At 39.9% G+C, this 26,209-nt stretch overlaps 1 protein-coding gene across 1 annotated transcript in view; it reads left to right on the forward strand.

Annotated features, from left to right (window-relative positions):
* Window positions 1-7: 7 nt before the first annotated feature.
* The window catches only part of GRIN3A (glutamate ionotropic receptor NMDA type subunit 3A), a gene marked incomplete at its 5' end in the record, with an annotated part of 169,491 nt that continues 143,289 nt past the window's right edge, over window positions 8-26,209 (forward strand). Inside the window, one exon of the mRNA XM_029919646.1 lies at window positions 8-412. Within this exon, the coding sequence (XP_029775506.1) occupies window positions 8-412 (405 nt within the window). The remainder of the gene's footprint in view (window positions 413-26,209) is intronic.

The raw sequence follows: 26,209 nt of genomic DNA on the forward strand, positions 1-26,209 counted from the left end.
CGGGTTGGGGAGCGCCCTGCACGGCCGGGGCCCGCCGCGCGCCCGGAAGCCCGGGGAGGGCGCCGGGGCGGAGACCCTGTGGCCTCGGGACGCCCTCCTCTTCGCCGTGGACAACCTGAACCGCGTGGAAGGGCTGCTGCCCTACAACCTGTCTTTGGAAGTAGTGATGGCCATCGAGGCGGGCCTGGGCGATCTGCCGCTCCTGCCCTTCTCCTCCCCAAGCTCGCCGTGGAGCAGTGACCCTTTCTCCTTTCTGCAGAGCGTGTGCCACACCGTGGTCGTGCAAGGGGTGTCGGCTCTGCTCGCCTTCCCCCAGAGCCAGGGCGAGATGATGGAGCTCGACTTGGTCAGCTCCGTCCTGCACATTCCAGTGATCAGCATCGTGCGCCACGAGTTTCCGCGGGAGAGCCAGGTGAGAGGAGTGGGGCGCCGCCTGGGGGCCGGGACCTCGTGGAGGGGAGGAGGGAGGAAAGGGGAAGGGTGAGGTCCAGAGGGACTTGGGGCCTTACAACTTTGATATTGTTTTAGGGATCGGACCATATCCGTAGATGGATGGTAGAAGGACCCCAGTAAAAGTAAAATAAGACCATTTAAGTGCGGATGGAAAGAAAATGAGAGGTAGGGGGTAGCAGATGGAAGAAAGGAAGTGGAGGAAATAACCGGGGAAAAAATCCTCCTGTTTTGACCAGCTGGGGAAACCTGGTGGATACTGGAGGAAGTTAGAACTCAAAGTTCTGGATCCTGGAGAGTAGAGGTTCTAAGGACTAGCGCGGGCGGGGGTGGGGGGAGAGGGGGATGTAAGATCCCAGGCAAAGCTAGAACCTTCCACTCCTTAGAGGAACTGAGCTTGTGGCGGGAAGAGCAGCATCTGCTCCGACTCCTTTAGAAGGTGTGCCTGAGGCTTGGGCGGGTGTGGAAGAATGAAAACCTCTCTCTGAATTCCTTTGAGTTTGTAGAAAATCTGCAACTAGTCCGGAAGCAATCGGTAAAGAAGTGTGGTTAATTAGGCTTAGGCGTTGGAATGCATTAGAAATATCTGAATGGAAGAGAGGACTCATTTGGGATTGGTGGTTTTTTGTTGTTGCTGTTTTTTGGTTTGGGGTGGGTTTTTTTTGTTTTTGTTTTTGTTTTTTTGGGTGTTTTTTTTCTTTTTTGTCTTTTTCTTTTTTTTTTTTTTTTTTTTTTTTTTTTTTTTTTTTTTTTTTTTTTTTTTTTTTTTTTTTTTTTTTTTTTTTTTTTTTTGGTCCTTAACCTTCTTTCTGTGTGATGTGGGCTCAGAGTCAGGCTGTATGCAGTTGCTGTGTTCAGCCCAGTTCTCTCTCAATTATCTAGTAATAAAGAAAAAAGAATCTAATGATTCCATTTCTTAAGGATTAAAAAATTGAATATAGTTTCAAGAAAAGAAGATATTTGTGAACTCACTGTTGATAGTGATACTGAGGACCTGAAGGCAAAGTCCTTTCAGCAATAGGAGTTTTCTGCATTTTGTGCATTATTTTTATCAAAATATCAAGCCTCATTTAGCCTGGCACAAAGTAGTTATGAAACAAGTAGGTAATTGTTGTTCGCCTCATGTTAAAGATCCAGAAACTAAAGAAAGTTTTTGTCAGTGTACTAATAAAAGGGTTCAGACACTGGAGAATTTCTAACTATATCATTTCACTATCCCTTTGGCTGAAAAAATTTTTTTCTAATCTCTCTTCCTCCACTTTTGATATATATACAGAGATAAAACCTCAATGAGTAAGACCAAATACAAGTGAAAAGTTTGATAGAATCTATGCATAAAATATCAAGAGAGTACTAAAGATTTCTTTTTCTAGAAAAATGGATCTTACATTTTTAATCTTAGGAAGACCGGGCACCGGCTACTTTAAGCAGTGCCCCAGAAGATTGCTATTTAATGCTGAACTATAGAAATTTGATCTGCAGAGTGCAGGCTAATTAACTTTTATCTAAAACATTGCCGTCACCTGAATCTGAAGGACTGTAGGCGGCAGATGGGAAGGCATGGAAAACACAGGTGCACAATGCTGCCAATGGCCAAAGTGTTATAAACATGAAATTGCATCCATAGGGTGCATCATTATTAATATATATGCAGAATCAGATTGAACGGAATGGAAGAGTCAGCATCAGTTGCTTCTCATCATTGCTCCTTTATTACCTAATACTTCGTAAGTTGCCAATAGCGTTCACAGTCTCCAGACTCCTTTCCATTGGTAGATGGTTTGGCAGATCATAAATCCCAAGAATTTTCCTCAAATTAGTGTTTGTCAGTTAGAGAGGAAATTGCGTTCCATGATGGATTTGTGCGCGTATAGCACAGCACACGGGGGCTGGAGAAACCATGAAACAGCATCTAGAATCGGACAACTTCAAAGCTTTAGGGCCACCGAGGGAACAGTCTTCCAGGACAACCCTTACAAGCTGACAATAAAATGAACACTCTGCCAAGAACATTTACTTCTGTATTTCAATTCAGAAATGTACTTTAAATCACTGTTGTCACCGTTATTTTCATGGACACATCCTGAAAGGGAGAGATTATATTAACTCAGATCTTGTTTGCCCAAGTGACCCTTTCTTTCATTTGTCTTTGTATCTTATATTCAAATATATCTAACTTGTCTTACCTTTAGTATATCATTTAAATGTCATTCTGCAGTGTTCTGTATTAAGAATGTCCAACCCAATGCCAAGTCACTATAATATGTAATTTTAGGATAAAACCATAATCTGCTTTCAGCAAAAATAACTGATGTTTCTTTCCCTTGCTTCTTCTGAAGAGAAGACCTTTCTCCCATATACTAATGTGATTAAAAAAAAACTTTCAAAATATAAATGTCAGAGTCACTTTAAGCATTAAATGAAGTTGACTTAATTTAGCCACCATTCTCATTGGATTTTGCTGTCCGGTGACCTAATACATTGATAGGGCCAGTGCCTGACTAAAGGAGGCTAGCAGACAGTGGAATTGTCCACACAACCAAGTACAGTGAAATTGTGTCTCTTATTCCAACAAATCAAAATTCCTTGGAGCGTGGCAGCAACAGACTTTTCTCTCCCTTTCTTTTGTACTGCTGATTTCTTTCATATGAAACCTTTAATTCATAATGGTTTTGATAGTATTCTACCACGCCTCATGGATGGAAAGAGATACCCCTGAAATGATCAAAACCCTGAGAAAAGCTAATAGTTTTGTTACAATAAACTAGTTATTGGAAACAAACACATTAGATCATTAGCTTGTAAGGAACCCACTTTATTCAGGCAGGAAAGTCCATCATAAGTAAGATAATGAACTACTCACTTTGGAAACCATATGTGTATCACTACATAACAAAAGCTTCAGACAGCATTACACATAGGATCGAGTCCAAGCTCGTTTCCATCCAAAAAATGGACTCAACTACACGCTCAAACCTCTACTTGAGGCTAACTCCTTTTATTAAAATGACAATTTCTTAATTCTAAATTCTGTGCCCATGACCTTCAAGTAATGATGCTGCATATGGATCCAGTTAAGTTTACATTTAAGTTATAGAAGTTCCTGTAATTGTTCTTTCTGTCTCTTCCATCCCCATACTACTTCTCCTTCTAGGGTTTTTGTATAGTTTCTCTAAAGTTAACTTCTTGGAATTTACCTGCTCAGGTAGTGACAGATACATATTTCTTTCTAAAATGCATATCTCATGTTATTTCCATACTGGTCCCATTAGGTTGAGTTAATGGAGTGATATGATTTGCTTAGATCCAAACTCTAATGTAATTAAAAAGTGACTGTACTACTATTTTCCACTCCAGTTGAACATACCAACTACAGTTCACCTGTCTCATGAGTCATATATACTGATTAATATATGTTAATTCCCGTGGAAATATAAGTGTTTCAGATGGTCCCTTTTCTCTGACAACACAGTGCTAAGTACTGAAGTTTACTTGTTAGAATTTGACTAACATAGTGCCACTTCTGTATGGTACAGGGATCAGAAGGTTTTCCCTCTATCTGAAAGTATACTTTACTATCTGAAAATAAAACATTCCTCTGAAACCTTTTGTAAGCCAAAATGGCATAAAGTGAAGAGTTTTCTCCACTTCCCAAAAGTTCACGTAATGTGACTTCGCTTTAAGGAAAGACCTTCATTAGCACCTGTTTTACATAATGGGAAAGAAGTCAGAAGAGGATTTTCACTTTTATGAAAGCAAAGTGGCATAATGTGGAGTTTCAGAAAGCGGGGGATACCTGCAGTGTCCCTTCAGCCAAGGTTTTGCTTTCCACTGTCAATCGTGGTCTGAAAGCAGAATTCACGTCCCCAGACTTAGCATCCAAAGGTCAGTAGTAGCCTCACTGCATCACAACGCCTCACTTCATCTCCTCACTTCACCTTATTACATAGGCATTTTATCACTTCACATCATCACAAGAAAAAGTGAGTGCAATACAATAAGATGTTTTGAGAGAGAGACCACATTCACATAGCTTTTATTATAGTCTATTGTTATAATTGTTTTATTTTATGATAAGTTATTGTTGGTAATCTCTTATTGTGCCTAATTTATAAATTAAATTTTATCATAGGTATGTATGTACAGGAAAAAACCGCAGTATTCATAATGTAGGTACTATCTATGGTCTTGGAATGTATCCCCCACAGGTAAAGGGGGGACGACTGTATATAGCTTAGGTGCCTCATTAGGGGACAAGTGAAGGACATTTATTTTTAACAGATCCTCTCTTGACTGTATTGGTTTTCCTTGACTTGCTTCATGCAAAGCACTGCTGTCTGTCTTCTGAGGAAAATATATTCTTCTGCAATTCATGATGAATGGCTGATAGTAGAACCTAATGGTTGCTGACTTGAAGATAAACGATTTCAAATTAAATGTCAAGTGATACAAAACTTTCCTTACAAGTGATCTTTTACAGATTCCTCTTGAGGAGCAGAGACTTGGGACTAATTTGGAAGTTCTTATTTTTAATTTGGGGATTTTTTTATAGTACTTAAATTTTTTTAAGATAAATAGATCAAAACAGACTAGCAGATACATTCATTGGGCAATTAATCTGTCTCACCCACTTTTCTTGGTGCCTTCCACAGTATAATCATAGAGAATATTTGCTCTTGACCTTCTTTGACTCATCTTGGAGTTAATTTATGACGAATCAACTGAACTGAGTATCTGAATCATCTGAAGACCAATTTCAATGTCTAATCCTTCCGTGTTTTATCTTTAGGGGTTGTGCAATCCACCATGGATTTTGTGCCATTAGATCTTATTTCATGAATACCTCCAGTCAAATTCCAATCGTGTTGATTAAAAGGGCGCAATATAATGGAAGGTATATTAAGTAATAGTCAAGTCTCTAAGTCTACCTCTGCCTCTTACTGGCCATGTAATGTAATCTTGGGCGAGTGCCTCTGTCTCTGAGCTCCATGCTTATCAGTGAAAAGAAGGTATTTACCAATCTGACAGAGTTGTTTCATGAGTCAAATAAGAAAATGAAGTACTTTGGGAAATTTTATAGTATTAGCCTAATGAGTGGTAGAGAAGAGTTGGTTATGATCTGATAAGAATCATCCAAGTCTTGGGGCGCCGGGGTGGCTCAGTCAGTTAAGCATCCGCTTCGGCTCAGGTCATGATCTCACGGTTTGTGGGTTCAAGCCCTGAGTCAGGCTCTGTGCTGACAGCTAGCTCAGAGCCTGGGGCCTGCTTCAGATTCTGTTTCTCCCTTTCTCTCTACCCTCCCCTGCTTGCGTTGTCTCTGTCTCTCAAAAATAAATTAAAAATATTTTAAAAATTAAAAAAAAAAGAATCATCCAAGTCTTAATTCTTCACTAATTCTCATTAGTAGTTACTGATCAAATTGGAATGTGATTCATAGTATCATGTGTCTTCATTCTCCACCTTACTGTCTACTCCCACATTTTCTTTTTCTTTAGAGAAAAAAATAGTAAGTTTAGTTCTTCCCCCAAAAAAGGGGAAAAAAAAGAAAACCTCTTAAGTATGTTGCACACTTGCCCCAAATAAAGGACATGCCGTAGGTGCTATTTCTATACTGATGGCAAATTTTTACCTTTCGCACATGCAACACAGTTTCTAGAACCTTCGGTATTGCCTTAGGTAGAAGCCTCAATAAGATGCTCAAATTTTTCAGAAATGTTGGTCTCTCACATTGATCATGAGCTTTTCCTGTAAGCAAACTTACAATAATAGGCTGGGTTTTTTAAATTTTTTAATGTTTTTTATTTATTTTTTTGAGATAGAGAGAGACAGCATGAGCAGGGGAGGGGCAGAGAGAGAAGGAGACACAGAATCTGAAGCAGCCTCCAGGCTCTGAGCTAACTGTCTGCAGAGAGCCCGATGCAGGGCTTGAACCCATGGACCCTGAGATCATGACCTGAGCCGAAGCTGGACGCTTAACTGACTGAGCCACCCAGGTGCCCCAGTAATAGATTGTTTATAAGACTGTGACGTATAGTTAACCCACTCCACCTACTATATCACTAAGCACACTGTTTGGCTCACCTGACATTATTTTCACAGCAAGTCTTTCTTGATGAGAAAATCAGTGTGTTGGTTCGTTCTGGCATAAGCTCCTTATCTCATCAGGGACAGATGAGAAAGAATTTGCAAACCAGCTCCTTTGAGTACCGTGGCCCCAGACAACTATGTGGGGCTCTCATCGCAAGGTATTGTCCATTTTGGTCACATCACTAAATGTAGAGATACGCATCTCATTCTCTTCTCCTGCCTACTCTAGCTGCTGCCACTCATGTACACAGAAAAGTAAAGGAAGTGTAGAGCACCAGAAATGTGATGCTAAATCTATAAAACTAGGCAAGAAGGAAGAAAGACCATCTCAGCATCTGCCACATGGTTTTTTGAGTGAATGCATGAATAACTAATGGAAATCTTTAAGCCACTGATTTGTCTTTCTCAGGTGTTTTCTTTTTGGGACAGGGGGAGAAACGAGCAATGGGGAAATGGTGACCAAAGAGTAAAAGCAACTGTCTGCCCCCGCTCTTGCTTCATCCCTCCCCTTCACCCAACCTAAAACCTCACCCATATTTTCATGTCTCCTTCTGAATGTGTATGATTCCGTCACTTTCAGGGGACACTGTGATCTCCTGCATTGAGGGACCAGGTTGATCACACGGACCTGGACTGGTATTGTGTCAACTGGAGTAAATACAGACACTGAAAGGCTAGATTCTGGTTTGCCAGCGATGGTCCATGGCTAGAGATGAGCCTTCAAAATTTAAGTAGTAAGAAATTAAGCAGGATGGCTTTGTTAGTCAGGCTGAATTATGCCCCATTGTTATTCTTTTGAGTCATGCATTTAGGAACAAACTAAGTCATATCTATTTTTGTGGCATTTATGCTTTTCAAGTCTTCAAAAATGTACTCACAGAACCCTAACAGTCTTGTGAGGTAGATAACAATGTCTAGACAACATAGAATACTAGAGAGAGCTATGAATTCTAGGAAGTGAGGAGTCACCAAGAAGAAAAACAGACTAATAGCTCGTTCCAAATTCAGTGTATTTGTTAGCCTACAATTCAAGAACAGACTGGATCCATCACTGCTTTTGAATTACCTCAGAAAAGAGGATAAAAGAGAGAGATATCTACTTCAGATTTGATTGTTAAAAGCATATTTCATATGAAATAACCAATAATGGGAATTGAATTAAATGAATCATGATATAGTGGAGTTCTATATATCCATTCAAATAAAAATATATGGACACAGAGAGAGAAAATTTTATAATGTATGTAAAGTGTGACCTCGATCCTATAAACTATGAAGTCTAGAATTTTATTGATAAAAATGGTAAGTGTGACTATAACTGGATGATCCATGCTTCCCTATCTGTGCTCCAATTTTTTAAAAATATGTATTACCTACATGATCAAAAATATTAAGAGAAAAAAGACAAATTACCTTCACATTTCCTCACCAATGCTTTTGATACTTCAATATGAAAATAGATTTTAGGAAAAAATAAATTGTAGAATATGTTTAGATTTATCAAAGTCCTTTCATATCTTTTTTTTTAATTTTCATTTTATCCTCACAATTACTTTGTAAGGTGAGCAGGACAAATAGTGTTATTATGCCAGTGATCATTTTTTTAATACAAAGCATTGACGTGTTAAGATTAATAAAAACTAAAATTATCAGAGTCAGACCTCAAATATTCTGCATTGCTCTCCAGAGTCCCTCCATTTGCATTTTCAATATGCACATGATATTCCAGCCTAGGAGATGCAGTTCCAGTGGACCAACCCTAAGCAAAGCAATGAAATCTGCTGTTTTGAAACCCCACCTACTAGAGTTCCAGTTTACAGAAGGACACCCTCAGTTTACATGTGTGTAAAGTTGGTCAGAAATGAGGTGAACTTTGAGGCCTATTTTCAACTAGTTGCTCCTTTGTATTGGTTCTGAATAACTGGATCTTTGGACTGATTATGTTGGAGGTAAAAGGTAATGTTCTACTTCTATTAGTTGGTGTAAGTGAGGAATTCATAATTCTACCCTTTATCTACTACCCTAATTTCTCCCAGGAATTAAACATACAGAATAGTAGAACCATGAACCAATTGATATTTTAGACTTCTACAGGGATATGAGGTTGTTAGAAAGGGCAGAGTCTAACTTGACATGGATTGAAGGTTCAGAAGTTTTCCGTTTCATACAGGCTTTATCTGTACTAAAATAACTGATTGGTGGCATACAGTAGCTCAGAAGTTTAGGGACAATAAGGACAATAGCACTATTATATACTAAGGCTTACCAAAAAAGGATACCCATAAGGCAAACTGGGTTTTATTAAATGCGGACATATATCAAAACTGATGCATACAACTTTGACGGACGTTTTAAATGCATATTGCTCTTCTGATTATAAAAGTCAACATGCATGTGCACTACTTCCCATGGGTATCCACAGATAAACTTGAGCGACATTTTGATAATCTCTCGAGGCTAATGGTTGAAAATTTTTAGAAACCATTGGGTACAGTTAAAGAAAGCCTTACTGTTAGTCCAACTGGGCACTGACATCAAAAGACAAGAGATAGGAAAAAAAATTTTTGTTAATTTTCCAAAAAGTCAGAGTTGACAGGGTCTTTTGAAACTTGGGCACTCTGATTTGATGGTATTTCTGTATTAAAAGGTGGTATTTTCCTCTGTATGTGTAATCTAGCTTTATATTTTCAACATTTTCAACAGTCTGCAAGTGGCTGCATCTGCACAGTTCAAACAATAGCTCAGTCTGGATCTTTCAGACCAGGAATGACTTAGAAATGGGTTGCCACTACTCTCTTCTCAGTTTGGGATAGTCATTAGCAGAACTTTCGGGGTCAGGCACTCTGATGGCTACACAGCCTGCATACCATCTCTTGGTGTTTTTTATACTGAAAGCCCCAACTCAATGCCAAACAAAAGTTGGGTTAATACTCTCCGGATTAAAAATAAAGAAATTTTATTTCATAAACAAAGTGAGATGCTCAGCTGCCTTCATCTAACAGATCACAGTCTGCCTGTTGCAGAATTCATTTGTGCAGTCCCAACCAGAGATAATTAAGTAGAGATTCCATTAAACAAAGAATTTGCTTCTATATAGTATGCATTTGTTTTTTAAATCTTTTTATTAATGTTTTTATTTATTTTTGAGAGAGAGAGAGCGTGAGCAAGGGAGGGTCAAAGAGAGAGGGAGACACCGAATCCGAAGGCAGCCTCCAGGCTCCGAGCTAGCTGTCCGCACAGAGCCCGATGCAGGGCTCAAACCCATGAACCGTGAGACCATGACCTGAGCCTAAGTTGGAGAAGTCGGACACTTAACCGACTGAGCCACCCAGGTGCCCATATTATTCATTTAATAGGTTCAGATGGAAAGCTGTTGTTTTGATACTATGCAAGGAATTCATTTGAGTCACGTCACACAGTGTATTATACACACAAGAAGATGCTTCAGTGTATACCTGAAAATGAATGATAAATCCATGCCTGAATTAATCCAGGGTGCCTTCACCTGGTTGCAGGCACAGAGAGCCATCTAGTGGCCCCTAAAATATAGCTTTTAGGTAAAGCATCCTAGAAATCCAACCGGACAAGGCAGGAAAAGGATTCCAAAGAGTTTTAGTCCATGTCCCAGTCTTTTGACTGTGGGAAATCTAGGTTAATCCACCACAGAAAAGACCTTCTACCTTCTCAGAAGATACAACCATCTCTGCTCTTTGGCCACCATATCTATAGTTGCAGTTATAAACCTTAAAGGAAGACTGTATGAAAGTGTATGTCTCAAGAGGTTGGGAGGCAAATGTGAATGACTTTTACTAACTCTAGAAAGGTAGAGTGACTAATTACTGCAGTAAGCTGTGTTTACTATCACTTTGGCTTATAATGCAACTTGAAAAGATGTAGCCATTTTATTGCGTTAAGCATATCTTTTCTCCTTTATTTCTAACTATAAAAATTTTATGTTCTTTGTGGATAATTCCAAAAATTAAAAAATGCCAAAGAATAAAATAAAAATCAGCCATAAACCCACAACCCAGAGATTTAGGCACATGTATGTATGATAAAATTGGGAACCATGCTATTTTATGATTTTTAAACATATTCCTGTGTCATTAATATGTTTTTCATTATTTTTAATGGCTAGATAATTTGCCGTTGAATAGCTTGTATCATTGTTTGACCCCTGTTGTTTGAATTCAGGTATTTACCACAAAAAAATTAGTAACTAATGGGACTTTACCAGACTGGTCCTCCTTGTAGTTTTTTCGTGCTCTGGAACCCCCTCTACTAAAGTTCTAGGACATCATCATGGTTGGGTTTTTTCGTGGGTGTTTTTTGTAGCTCTTTCATTATCTTTTACTGATTGGGCTTCCGGTCTTTGGCCCCTTGTAGCAATAATCCTAAGGCTGTGCTAACATGATAGCTACTAGCCTTGTATGAACACTTACATTTAAATTAATTAAAATGATATAAAATTTAGAACTATCTCAGATGCTCTCACCCCACTTAAAGGGCTCGGTGGCCACATGTAGGTAGTGGCTACTGTATTTGACAGCACAGATATACATTTTCTATCTTCATAGAAGGTTCTATTGGACATTTCTATTGCTGTCAAAGGGTATGCAGTTCTAAGAAAGAAACTTACTCTTTGGAGCTCAAAAGTGAGGGGTTTGGGGGCACGTGGGTGGCTCAGTCAGGTAAGCGTCTGGCTTCAGCTCAGGTCATGATCTCACAGTTCGTGGGTTCAAGCCCCATGTTGGGTCTTTGCTGACAGCTAGCTCAGAGCCTGGAGCCTGCTTCAGATTCTGTATCTATCTCCCTCTCTCTTTGACGCTTCCCCACTCATGCTGTCTCTCTCTGCAAGAGAAAATAAATTTTAAAAGATTAAAAAAATAAATTTTAAAATAAATTTTTAAAAAGTAAAAAAAATTTTTTTAAGTGAGGGGTTTTGCTGATAACTGCAGGAAAATGACAAGGAAGAGAATTGCAGGAACTGCTGGAACGTAGTAGGGCAGCTACTCTCTGCCCATCCCCTGGGGCCCAAAAGCTCCTCTCTTGGCTCCTCCCTTCACATTTGCTCCATCCTCTGTCTGGATACCAGCTTCTTCCTCTCCCCTGCCATGATTTCTGCATGGAGGTGGTTCTGATTTACTAGGATGAGATGTAGCCTGAACTTGGTAGGATTTGCAACTCTAACCATCTGTGTCTTTTATATCTCTTCATTCACATTCTCCAGATATCTAATGGGCTCCAAGTACATGGCTGGCTTCCCCCCTCCATCTCAAGTTATATGTCCTCCCTTAGTCCAATCAGCAGTGGCCAGATTTCTGAGCTAAGTATTCAATATAAACTTGAGAATACAGTAGTAAATAAGACAGCAGAGTTATTAGAACTTACATTCTAGCAGAGGAGACAGACAATAAGACATACAAACATATAAATATAATATTATTAAGTAGAGGCAAGTGTGATAGAGAAAAAGAAATCAGGGTAAAGAATCAGAGAATAACTTGGTTCATCACCAAGACCTATCTGAAGAGGTGACCTCTGAGCATAGAATGAAGAAGTAAATCATGCCAATTTCTAACAGAAGAGCATTACAAGCAGAGACAACAAAAGTACAAAACCCCTGAGGTAGGAATGAGCAAAGCAAGAAATATTTGTCGAATAAGTGAAAAAATGGACTATCCTTAGGTACTATTCATTATATTTTCATTCATTATTCATTATTCATTTCATTCATTATATTCATTATTATTATTCATTTGTGAGTGGGCACAGTTTCAAAGAAGGTATAACTAGTAAGGCGGTCTTTCCCAAGGCTTGGACCCCTGAATTTGTCTCCTGGCAGAGGGCAAAACCGTAACTGGAATTTCCAGTTCTACTTCATTCTCAACTTAAACTCAAAATACTTAAAGATATCCTAAGGCAGCATCCCCTCTTACCTCTACACAAGAATTCTCTTACAGTCTTGGACCTCTCTCTCTTCTTCTCATCAGGTTCTGTTGCCTTCCTTTGAAATACTTTCCATACCTTCATTTTTCCTTCTTTTCACAAGATCACCCTGTGAATTAGCTTGTGAATCCCACCAATATTCTTGAGTAGCCTCTAGATCTCTAGTTTCTTTCCCCACAACCATTCTACCATCTTCTGAAAGCAAAGCTGCTTCCATGCATTTATTCATTCTTTATTTAAAAATTTTTAAAGTTTATTTATTTTTGAGAGAGAGAGAAAGAGGGAACAAGTGGGGGAGGGGCAGAGAGAGAGAGACAATGCCAACCAGACTCTTCACTACCAGTATGGGCGCATTGCGGGGCTTGAACTCACAACCCTTGAGATCATGACCTGAGCCGAAATCAACAGTAGGACGCTCAGCCGACAGAGCCACCCGGGTGCCCCTTCATTCTTCATTTTTCATTCAAGTAGAACACACTAGGCTTCATGCCACCTCCCTCCTCAATAACCATCTTACTGTGGCAATGCCATCATTCTCTTCCCATGTCCCAACACTCCCGAGGGATGAAACACACACCTTAATAACGACGATTCACTACGAGAGTAATTCACGGAATCGGAGCGGGCACACTGAGCTTAAAAGAACATATCGGATTCTCCACATTTTCTGAGAATAGTTCCAAAGCATTCCGTGCCCCACTCTCAAGTTCTGACATACGTCTCCTGAAGCTAGAGAAACACAGGTTAATGATTAGCAAACTTACAGAACCTGGTCCTCAAGACCTTCCACAAACATGTGCAAATAAGTCTTTCCACTTCATGATGTTCTTTTGAGATACAGGTGCCCAGAAAGCATAGATCTCTAGGAATAGAAATGTGTGTGTGTGTGTGTGTGTGTGTGTGTGTGTGTGTGTGTGATGTTAAAAAAAAAATCAATAGATGTAAATTATTATATTAAAAAGCATTTCTCTATTATATATCCATATGGAAAGACAGATATACACCAAAGTTGTCATGATTTGCAGATGAATTAAGCTCCTATTCAGAATTGATTTTTCCATTGAAACAATGTTATGTGTGGCTGTTAAGACCGTAGGCCAGGCCACAAAACCCTGTTTGACCCACACCGTAACAGAATTCTGTACCAGTGGTAATGCTGACCACTCTGTTACAGGCTCTTTCTGTTTGAGACCAAGGGGATATATGTATGGAGTGAGGAGGAAAACCAGAAGACCTGGTTTTAAATTATAATCTCAGAGTCCTCTGTACAGTCTTGGAAAACCTCTCTGAGTCTCAGTTTTTTTTATATTATAAATTATAAATAAATAGTGCCTCATTAAGTAGGTATTGGTTGCATACTTACTATACTGTTTGAAAGAATCGATATGGGTTTCGGCAAGTTAATATACATGCAAACCCTTTGTAAATTCAAGTTTAGAAAACAGATGAGAAGCATTCTTATTGAAGCATCTTTTCATCAGGAAGCCACTTGCAGTTCCACTTTTGGAAAGCTAGGACATCTCTCCCCCGGTGCTAATTTGGCCGTGGGAATAGCCCACCCTTCTCCTGGTTTCCCGCTTGGAACCAGAGGAATCCTCCTGTTAACTCCTAAATGGTCACCAGCAGCTGGAAGGGGAGGAAAAGAGGGCCGGGTGGTTTCACATTTTCCAAACAGGGACTTTAAAAAGTGCTTCTCCTGAGGGCGCCTGGGTGGCTCAGTCACTCAAGCATCAGTCTAGGTCATGATCTCACAGTTTGTGGGGTTTGTGGTTCATGGGTTCAAGCTTTGTGCTGGGATTCTCTCTCTCCTGTTCTCTCTGCCCCTCCCTCATTTGCTTTCCCTCTCTCTCTTTCCCTCGAAGTAAATAAATAAACCAAAAACGTGCTCATCCTGAATGCCCCTCCAGCTGGCTGCTCGTTTCAGGCCTCAGGAGAGGAGGAAGGGCTCTGAGGAGCTGACAAGATAGGAAAGTTACATCCAGGACACAGGTTCGAATGAGAGACACTTTGGAAATCAAAAGTTAAAGCTCAGATTGCCTGCTTATGTTCATAAACACACATTGGTTCAGATTTAAGATTCCATCAGTTTCTAAATAATATTTCATAATGGACTGGAATCCTGGAAAATAATCAAATCTCATTCTACCGTTCATTCCGAGTCTGCCTTTCACACTTGCTGGACAGCAGCCACTTAAAAATCTTTTCCTTTCCTTTCCCTTCTTCAGAACCAGCTCTGGATTCACTGGCCCCCCACCCCCACCCTGCTCCAGGCCAGGAGAACCCTTAGGATCCCCTTTATGCAAAGTAATGCTGGGAAAGACCAGGAATAAACCAGCAGGCTTGCCCTTGGCGACACCATCCACGCCTACAGTACTTCTCTGTCCTCCGAGCTGACTTCTCTGCCTCCAGCTTTGGCTCTTCTGTTACATTCTCCAAGCTGCTGTCAGAAGAAGAAACAGTTCCCTGGCCTGCTTAAACCTGGCCGCTCCTCCCTAAAAACCACAGCATAGTCCCCGTTCAGGGATTTGTGTACTGCCTTCTTAAGTTTTGCCGTATCTCTGCATCACCTATTGCCATTAATTTTTTTTAAATCCCTGTTTTACTTAAATAAATTTATTTTAAAATTTTTTATGATGACATCAGTGAAAAACCAGTCCCCCTTTTCTTGTTTTTTAATGTATATTTTTGAGAGAGAGAAAGACAGAGTGCGAGTATGGGAGGGGCAGAGAGAGAGAGGGAGACACAGAATCCAAAGCCGGCTCCAGGCTCGGAGCTGAGCCCGGTGTGGAGCTCGAACACACTATCTATGAGATCACGACCTGAGCCAAAGTCAGACGCTTAACCGACTGAGCCACCCAGGCACCCCAGTCCCCCTTTTCATAAATAGAAATAAGTACACAAAAGGCGAGCCTGGGTGGCTCAGGTAATTAAGCGTCTAACTTCAGCTCAGGTCATGATCTCACGATTTGGGAGTTCGAGCCCCACATTGGGGTCCCTGCTACCAGCATGGAGCCTGCTTTAAATCCTGTCTCCCTCTTTCTCTGTCCATCCCCAGCCTGTGCTCTCTCTCTGTCAAAAATAGACATTAAAAACATTTCTTAAGAAATAAGTACACAGTGAAATAAGTGCAGCATGAACACAAAATCATTCTAGCTGGGTAGGTAACCGTGCCTGAGCCCTTCTTCAAAAGGGACTATTTCCAGGTGTTTGGGAAGTGTTAAAGGCATATTGACACCAAATAAAGGCTTTGTCCTAGATTTAGCCGAAGGATTAAACACTAATTGAAAAGGGATTAACATTCTCACTGTGTGATTCAGTGTTACTTAATGTCAAGTCCCTGATGGAGATCTTCTCATGAACCGCCTACACTCTGCCAGCCTCTAACCTATAGGTTGAATTCTAAGCAACTGAGTGTGGCATTCAAGACCCTTCATTATCTGAGCCTTGTTTAACTCTTCTCATTTCTTCTTTTTTTTAATTTATTAAAAATGTTTATTTATTTTTGAGAGAGAGACAGTGCGAGCAGGGAAGGGCCAGAGAGAGGGAGACACAGAATCTGAAGCAGGCTCCAGGCTGTATGCTGTCAGCACAGAGCCCAACATGGAGCTCCAACACACAAACTGTGAGATCATGATCTGAGCTGAAACCAAGTGTCAGATGCTTAACCGACTGAGCCACCCAGGAGCCCCTCTTCTCATTTCTTCTTGATACTGACCCTCTGCCCCAGCACTCTGCTCAGCAATGCCTAAATGCACAATGCTGTTCCAAGCCTTGGCACATGCTACTCTCACTCCTTGGAATGATCTTTCCCCTTGTGTCTGCCTTCAAATCTTTGCTCAAGTATCACATATGCATAAGTTCACTGCCCCGCCTCTCCCTACCACAGCTAACCAATTCCACTTTTGTGGGATTCTTCTTTTCTAGATCTATCATACAGTAGTGTATTTATTAACATGTGTGTCTCTGTCCTCCATTGAATTAAACCCTCAGCTTCTAATACAGTGTGTGGCTCATAATAGATGCTCAGTGACTATTGACTAAAGTAAATGAATGGTCCATTTCTTTCCCTTCTGGTGTAATAGAACTAACTAAATACAGTAACCCCTCTGGGAAACCCATGACTGTTGAGTTGGGGTGATTCAAACCTAAGAAAGTGCACCACCCTATGAAAAAGGATATTCATTCACTGTGGTGGATGGAGTTCGTAATCACCCAGCATTTACTGTTTTGTAGAACGAAGCTGGAAGAGTGAGGCCTTGAGGAAACTGATTCTGTAAGAAGTAGGAAATCTGTTTCTACTACCCTGTTAAGTTTTTTATATATTCTTCATTGTCCCCAGATCAGGTTTCAATTTCCTGGAGACCACAAGTGACAGGAAAATGGCACTATTGTCATGTCTTTGAACCACTGCTTTGCCAAATTTTAATCCCCCCTGCTTCAGCCAATTTCACTATATTGTATAGCCAAAGATTCTTGACATGAAAAATTAAAGAAAGTCAGAACTGATGAGAAGTGAAGTTCCTGGAAATAATCACCAGTTAAGAAGAGAAAAGCCTAGAATTGTATTTCATCTTGTCATCCCTTGTCAAACAAAATAATCAGGAAATCAGACAAGAGTTCAGTTCTGGCTAAAACTAACCAGTTCTATTCCTGGATCATTTCCTTTCATTAAGTATAATTCCTTAGCCTTTCATACCTCTGGAGTGGTGACCATCTGAGTGTTATAATACCCTGATAACTTTTCAAAAATGTGGATTCCCAAACTTATGTAATCTCAACTTATTCCCCTGGAATTGGAGCACTGAAATCTGTCTAAAAACCAACCTCACCAGTGATTGTGTGCACAGGTGATTCAGAGTATCATTATTTTGGGGCCACATTATCCTAAGAGCTCCCCCCCGACTAATGTGATTTTTAAACTTTGACCAGGCACACCTGAAACAAAAGCCCAAGGTAACTTTTATTTTATTATTTTTCTTTCCATAATTTTTTTTTATAATTTACATCCAAGTTAGCCCATGGTGCAACAATGATTTCAGGAGTAGATTCCTTAAGCCTCTTTCACATTTAGCCCATCCCCCATCCCACAACCCCTCCAGCAACCCTCTGTTCTCTATATTTAAGTCTCTATGTTTTTCATCTTATATTTGGTTCCCTTCTGTTCATCTATTTTGTATCTTTAAATCCTCATATGAGTGAAGTCATATGATATTTATCTTTCTCTGACTAATTTCGCTTAGCATAATACCCTCTAGTTCCATCCACATAGTTGCAAATGGCAAGATTTCATTCCTTTTGATTGCCAACTAATACTCCATTGTATCTGTATACCACATCTTCTTAATCCATTCATCCATCAATGGACATTTGGGCTCTTTCCATACTTTGGCTGTTGTTGATAGCGCTGCTGTACACATTGGGGTGAACGTGTCCCTTTGAAACAGCACACCTGTATCCCTTGAATAAATACCTAGCAGTGCAATTGCTGGCTTGTAGAGTAATTCTATTTCTAAATTTTTTGAGGAAACTCTATACTGTTTTCCAGAGTGGCTTCACCAGTTTGCATTCCTACCAGCAGTGCAAAAAAGTTTCCTTTTTTGGATCATCACCAACATCTGTTTTTCCCTAAGATGTTCATTTTAGCCATTCTGACAGGTGTGAGGTGGGATCTCAGTGTGGTTTTGATATGTATTTCCCAGATGATAAGTGATGGTGAGCATCTTTTTGTGTGTCGGTTGGCCATCTGAATGTCTTCTTTGGAGAAGTGTCTATTCATGTCTTTTGCCCATTTTTTCACTGGATTGTTTTTTGGCTGTTGAGTTTGATAAGTTCTCAATAGATTTTGGATACTAACCCTTTATCTGATATGTCATTTGCAAATATCTTCTCCTATTCCATCAGCTGCCTTTTAGTTTTGCTGATTGTTTCCTTCACTGTGCAGAAGGTTTTTATTTTGATGAGGTTCCAATAGTTCATTTTTGCTTTGATTTCCCTTGCCTCTGGAGACGTGTTGAGTAAGAAGTTGCTGCAGCCAAGGTCAAAGAGGTTTTTGCCTGATTTCTCCTCTAGGATTTTGATGGCTTCCTGCCCTAGGTTTAGGTCTTTCATCCATTTTGAGGTTTTGTGAGTGAGAGAGAGAGAGAGAGAGAGAGAGAGAGAGAGAGAGTGTGTGTGTGTGTGTGTGTGTGTGTGTGTATGGTGTAAGACAGTGGTCCAGTTCATTTTTCTGCATGTCCCTGTCCAGTTTTCCCAGCACCATTTGCTGAAGAGACTGTCTTTATTCCATTGGATATTCTTTTCTGCTTTGTCAAACATTAGTTTGCCATATGTTTCTGGTCCATTTCTGGGCTCACCATTCTGTTCCATTGATCTGAGTGTCTGTTTTTGTGCCGGTACCATACTGTCTTGATGATTATGGCTTTATAATACAGCTTGAAGTCCAGGATTGTGATGCCTCCAGCTTTGGTTTTCTTTTTCAGGATTGCTTTGGCTATTCAGGGTCTTTTCTGGTTCCACGCAAATTTTAGGATTGTTCTAGCTCTGTGAAGAATGCTGGTGTTATTTTGATAGGTACTGCATTGGATATGTAGATTGCTTCGGGTAGTATTAACATTTTAACAACATTTGTTCTTCCTGTCAAGGAGCATGGAATGTTTTTCCATTTTTTTGGTGTCTTGTTCAATTTCTTTCATAACCTTTTTATAGTTTTCAGTGTGTAGATTTTTTACCTCTTTGGTTAGATTTATTCCTAGGTATTTTACGGTTTTTGGTGCAATTATAAATGAGATTGAGTCCTTGATTTCTATTTCTGTTGCTTTAATATTGGTGTATAGGAATGCAACCGATTTCTGTACATTGATTTTATATCCTGTGACTTGGCTGAATTCATGTGTCAGTTCTAGCAGTTTTTTGGTGGAGTCTTTTGGGTTTTCCATATAAAGTATCATGTCATCTGCAAAGAGTGAAAGTTTGACCTCCTCCTGGCTGATTTGGATGCCTTTATTTCTTTGTGTTCTCTGCTGAAGCTAAGACTTCCAATATTATGTTGAATAACAGTGGTGAGATTGGACATTCCAGTTGTGTTCCTGACCATAGGGGCAAAGCTCTCAATTTTTCCCCATCAAGGATGATATTAGAAAAAAAAAAAGATGATATTAGTGGTGGGTCTTTCATATATGGCTTTTATGATCTTGAAGTGTGATCCTTCTATCCCTACTTTCTTGAGGGTTTTTATCAAGAAAGGATGCTGTGTTTTGTCAAATGCTTTCTCTGCATCCATTGAGAGGATCATGTGGTTCTTGTCCTTTCTTTTATTGATGTGATGTATTACATTGATTGTTTTGTGGATATTGAACCAGCCCTACATCCCAGGTATAAATACCACTTGGCTGTGCTGAATAATTTTTTTATCATTGGATCTGGTTGGCTAGTATCTTGTTGAGGGCTTTTGCCTGCATGTTCATCAGGGAAATTGGTCTATAGTTGTCCTTTTTAGTGGGGTCTTTGTCTGGTTTCGGAATCAAGATAATGCTGGCTTCACAGAAAGAGTTTGGAAGTTTTCCTTCCATTTCTATTTTTTGGAAAGCTTCAAGAGATTAGGTGTTAACTCTTCTTTAAATGTTTGGTAAAATTCCCCTGAAAGCCATCTGGCCCTGGACTCTTTTTTTTTGGGGGGGGGGGGGAATTTTTGATTATTAATTTGATTTCTTTACTGGTTGTGAGCCTATTAAAATTTTCTGTTTCTTCCTGTTTAAGTTTTGGTAGTTTATATATTTCCAGGATTTTTCCATTTCTTCCAGATTTCCCATTTTACTGGTGTATAATTGCTCATAATATTCTTTTATTATTGATTGTTTGTATTTCTGCTCTGTTGGTTGTGATCTCTCTGCTTTCATTCTTGATTTTATTTATTTGGGTTCTTTCCTTTTTCTTTTTGGTCAAATCAGCTAGGAGTTTATCAATTTTGTTAATTCTTTCAAAGAACCAGCTTCTGGCTTCACTGATCTGTCCTACTGGGGCGGGGGGGGGGGGTTGTTTTGTTTTTTGTTTTTGATAGCATTGATTATTGCTCTAATCTTTATTATTAACTACTTCTGCTGGTTTGAGGTTTTATTTGCTATTCTTTTTCCAGCTCCTTAAGGTGTAAGGTTAGGTTGTATATCTGTGACCTTTATTCCTTCTTTAGGAAGGCCTGGATTGCTATATACTTTCCTTTTATGACCACCTTTGCTGCATCCCAGAGATTTTGGACTGTGGTATTATCATTTTCATTGGCTTCTATGTACTTTTTAGTTTCTTCTTTAACTTCTTGGTTAGCTCATTCATTCTTTAGTAGGATGGTCATTAGTCTCCAAATATTTGTTGTCTTTCCAAATTTTTTCTTGTGGTTGATTTCAAGTTTCATAACATCATGGTCTGAAAATATACACGGTATGATCTTGATCTTTCTGTACTTGTTGAGGATTGATTTGTGTCCTGGTATGTAATCTATTCTGAAGAACATTCCATGTGCCCCGGAGAAGACTGTATTCCTCTGCTTTAAGATGAAATGTTCTGAATATATCTCTTAAGTCCATCTGGTTCAGTGTGTCATTCAAAGCCATTGTTTCCTTGTTGATTTTCTGTTTAGATGATCTGTCCATTGCTGTAAATGGAGTGTTGAAGTCTCCTACTATTATGTTAATATTATCAATGAGTTTCTTTATGTTTGTGATTGATTTATATATTTGGGTGCTTCCACATTTGAAGCATAAATATTTACAATTGTTAGATCTTCTTGGTGGATAGACTCCTTAATTATGATATAATGCCCTACTTCATCTTCTATTACAGTCTTTATTTTAAAGTCTAGATTGTCTGATATAAGTATGGCTTCTCTGGCTTTCTTTTGGTGACCATTAGCATGATACATGGTTCTCCATCCCCTTACTTTCAGTCTGAAGGTGTCTTTAGGTCTAACGTGGGTCTCTTGTAAACAGCATATAGATGGATCTTATTTTCTTATCCATTCTGTTATCCTATGTCTTTTGATTAGAGCATTTAGTCCATTGATGTTTAGAGTGAATACTGAAAGATATAAATTTTTTGCCATTATGTTGCCTATAGAGTTGGAGTTTCTGGTGGTGTTCTCTGGTCCTTCCTATTCTTTGTTGCTTTTGGTCTTTATTTCCCCTTTTTTCTCCCCTCAGAGAATCACTTTTTAAAAATTTTTTTTGTTTTATTGAGAGAGAGAGAGATACATCATGAGCAGGGGAAGATCAGAGAGAGAGAGGGAGAAACAGAATCAGAAGATAGGCTTCAGACTCTGAGCTAGCTGTCAGCACAGAGCCCAGCGCAAGGCCCAAACCCACGAACCCCGAGAACATGACCTGAGCCAAAGCCGGATGCTCAACTGACTGAGCCACCCAGGTGCCCTAAGAATCTCTTATAAAATTTCTTTCAAGGCTGGTTTAGTGGTCACGAACTCCTTTAATTTTTGTTTGTCTGAGAAACTTTTTATCTCTCCTATTTTGAATGACAGCCTTGCTGGCTAAAGATTTCTTGGTTACGTGTTTTTCTGATTCAGCACATTGAATATATCCTGCCACTCCTTTCTGGCCTGCCAAGTGTCTGTGGATAGGTCTGCTGCAAACCTGATCTGTTTTCCCTTGTAGGTTAAGGACTTTTTTTCCCTTGCTGCTTTCATGATTCTCTCCTTGCCTGAGTATTTTGTGAATTTGACTTTGCTATGCCTTGTTGATGGTCAGTTGAATCTAATGGGAGTCCTCTCTGCTTCCTGGATTTTGATGTCTGTGTCTTTCCCCAGGTTAGGAAAGCTTTCTGCTATGATTTGCTCACATAACCCTTCTACCCTTTTTTCTCTCTCTTCATCTTCTGGGGCCCCTATGATTCTGATGTTCCTTTTTAATGAGTCACTGATTTCTCTAATTCTTAAATCATGGTTTTTTGCTTTAGTCTCCCTCTAGTAGAAAAATTTGGTCGAAAAAATTAAAGAAAAATATTTTTAATAGATATGGAAAATAAAAATAAGTTATTTCTCAAAAAAATAAGTTATTTCTCTTTCTCTATTCAAGAATAAGAAAAGAAAAAATATTGACTAGGTGAACCAGCAAACAGACTGAAATATGATTGAAATTACATACATTTTCCCTACAAGTTGAACTATGAGGCACTTTATAGTCCATAAACTAAGCAGGTGGAGAGACTTGTGCTGTTCCTGAAGAGTGAGGTTTGCCCAGTTGGGCGGGGCTTAGTGTAATGGCTCCATTCTCCACTAGATGGCATTGGGGCGGATTGTTGTGGCACCTGTAGATGTGTAAGCTCATGCGCAGGAGGGATGATAATGGCGTCACCCAGCTACCCAGTCTCTAGTGTTAGAACTCTGTGTTCTCCCCAACCACAACTGCACACCCCTCCTTTGTCTCCGGTTTCCCTCTACCCCCCACTTTTACACTGGCCATGACCAAGCTGTCAGGTTGCCAGGCAGCATTTCCCTCCTGAGTTTTATCTCAGATGCGGCTGTGTCCCCCAACACCTCACTTCTGAGGGACTCCGGCTTTGACCCTCTCAGACCTTCTGGGGGAGGGTCTCGCTGAGCAGTGGCTGGGTGCCGGCCCACCCCAGAAAAGGTTTACGCAATCATGTAGCAGCAGCGTTTCAGAGATTATGGAAAATCACCACACATCTGGCACCAGACTTCCCCCTTGATGTCTCTCCTCCTGCACCAGCAAATGTGATTGTTTTCCAGGGTCCACTGAGACCTTCGCTCTTTGGGAGGCCACATAGCCTCTACCAAATATCCTCTCCCCATGTGGCCAAAGGACCCCGAGGACCTCACTCTCTGCTCTTGGGGATTTGCTTTTCCCACCAGAACACCCGTCAGGCATCAGGCTGCAGAGTTTCAGATTCTACACTCCCCGTTTATAGAGTCTTAATGGAATTTAAGCCCTCTCCTTTCTCCTTTCTCCCTTTTTTGTTCAGTCCCTTGTGTACTCTCTTTTCTCTCCAGCTGCTTTAGGGCAGCGGGAGGGAGGGGGGAGAAGCTTTCCTTACTCTCCCCCATCTCCATCCTCTCTCCGCAAAGTCCGCTGCCTGCCCTCCGAGGCTTTCTCCCCCAGTTCACCTCTCCCAGCCGCTTAGCTGCTGAGTTCTCTGGTTCCGGCTGTGCAGATTGTTGTGTTAATCCTCAGGTCAGTTTTCTAGGTGTGCAGGATGGTTTAGTGGTGATGTGGCTGTATTTCAGGGATGAGAGATGCAAAAAAATCCATGCTGTTCTGCCATCTTGGCCTCCGCCTCCCAAGCCCAAGGCAGTTTTTAAAGCGTAGATCTAAAGTGTAGATCAACCTCACTGAGCTTCACTAAATTGTATGCTATGGCCTCATATATGCTGTTGTTTGTTTGTTGTTGTTATTTTTTAAAGAAACTCCCCCCTGTGATTATTATGCACAGTACAGTTTGAGAACTAATGACCTGGGGCAGAGGTCTCAAACTCAGATGCCTTATAGGAGCCAGGAAGGTAATGGAAATGTGAAAAACAGTCCCAGATAATACAGTGGGGAATAGTAAAAACTGTAGGCAAGTGAAGAGTGCCTGACCTTTCTAAAGGAGGCAGCTACCATCACTCAGCTGCAAACAGCCATTCACCCATGGGGATGTTGCCAGTTACCTGGAATTTTCAAAGGAAGCCAGGCCATGAATTTTTTTTTAATATAAAGGTTTCTTCAAATATTGACAACGAACTCATCTTTTTCTCAGCTTTATTGAGATGTAATTGACAAATAAAATTGTAAGATATTGAAAGCATATGGTGTGATGATTTGATAGATGTATACATCGTGAAAGGATTCCTCCCACCAGATATATTAAGTAACTCACATCTTCAGATACAGTCTGCAGGCCTGCTAGGGCTAGAGGGTCACCAGTTTGACACTTCTGGACTGGGAAATGTCAAGGCATTTGTCATAGACAAGTATTAACCAGAAATGCTTCAGTGACTGGCTAAGCAATGGGAGGTGACACAGGCCTGTCACTGGAAGTACTGTAGCTTTAAGGTGCAGCTAGAAAGAACTAAAATAAATACATATCATAAAGGAGAGGTGGCCAACCTCATTTAAAAGCAAGGGAACAAGAGCGGGGAAAGACACTAAAAGATAATGAATGTAATCAATTCCAGGTGTGGTCATAAATGAACCTTAGAAATCTTACTCATAAAATAGAGGTAATGAGATCATGATAACTACTCACAGTGTCTGAGGTATTGATTAGGAAGAATGGCTTATATCAAGCAGGTTAGCAACGCCGTCTGACACACAGTAGGCGCCCAGTTAAAAACAAAAAATAAGCTACTTCTCTTATTTTCCCGTTCCATAAGCCACTCTTCCCTCCCATTAAAATTCAACAGGCAGTAAAGAAAAGTGAGCTCATGGCAAAAACTGACAAACTCTCTTGATATTCTAGTTTTTGTCTTAAAGATAACTGATAATACTTCTGTAATGAGATCATTAACAAGGCGGTGATGACAAAGTGATTCCAGTCCCTCATAAGAAGTGTCATTTCAGAACACAAACAAGCCCTTGCCCCTCATCCCTCGGATTCTTCCCTCTCCCAAGGGTTCAGTGATTCTAAATCCTGTGGAAAGAAAACTGCTAAACAAATGGCCTGAAGAATTCTGTATAAGTCTGGTCTAGGAAGATTGCCTTCACTTTATAGCACTGTTTTATTCATGAACATTAAAAAATAATAATAATTTTTTAAAATAATAATTTGAGGGACGCCTGGGTGGCTCAGTCAGTTAAGCGTCCAACTTGCACTCAGGTCATGATCTCATGGTTTGTGGGTTCGAGTCCCACATGAGGCTCCAGTGTGACAGTTGGAATCCCTTGGGATTCTCTTTCTCTCCCTCTCTCTCTCCCCCTTCACTGCTCATGCTTTCTTTCTCAAGATAAACATTAAAAAAATAAAATAAAGAACATTTTACTATGAAAACAATGTAATGGTGATGTTTAAAAAATGTATTCACTCTTTTGTTTTTTAATTTTTTTAATGTTTATTTATTTTGAGAGAGAGAGAGACAGAGCATGAGAAAGTGAGGGGTAAAGAAAGAGGGAGACACAGAATCTTAAGCATGCTCCAGGCTCTGAGCTGTCAGCAAAGAGCCTGATGTGGGGCTCAAACTCACAAACTGTGAGACATGACCTGATCCAAAGTTGGATGCTTAACTGACTGAGCCACCCAGGGGCCCCTCACAGTTTTAAAGACTAATAAATTCATCACCTTCACATCTGTTTCCTTCCATTTTTTATTCTCGTGTGGACATTTTTATCTCTGTGAGGTCAATGTTTTCTGTTTCACTTATCATTACCATCCAAGGGCCTTTTGAAATCCTTTGCACATTGTAGTCACTTAAATGTTTATTTAAGGAAAGAATGAATGCACTTCTGAAATAATAAATGTACAGTCCATTTTGTATTCTGCTTTGCTCACTCCCATTAAGTCATGAATCTATGTCTCCACAAACTTCAAACAAGTCATATTTCTCTACCTGTTTCATGGATTTTCTGCTAATTATAAAATCAAGAAAATATGAAAGCCTAGGGAAAACTCTCTTAATCCTGCTATCCAGAGACATTCACTCTTGATTTGGTAAGATATTTCTTTTAGTTTTGTGATTTAAAACTTTTGCTTTAAACATGGAGAATTTATTTTCAGATTCTTTCATTTGATG

This window comes from Suricata suricatta, chromosome 13, assembly GCF_006229205.1.
Source record: "Suricata suricatta isolate VVHF042 chromosome 13, meerkat_22Aug2017_6uvM2_HiC, whole genome shotgun sequence".
Classification (NCBI taxonomy): Eukaryota; Metazoa; Chordata; class Mammalia; order Carnivora; family Herpestidae; genus Suricata; species Suricata suricatta.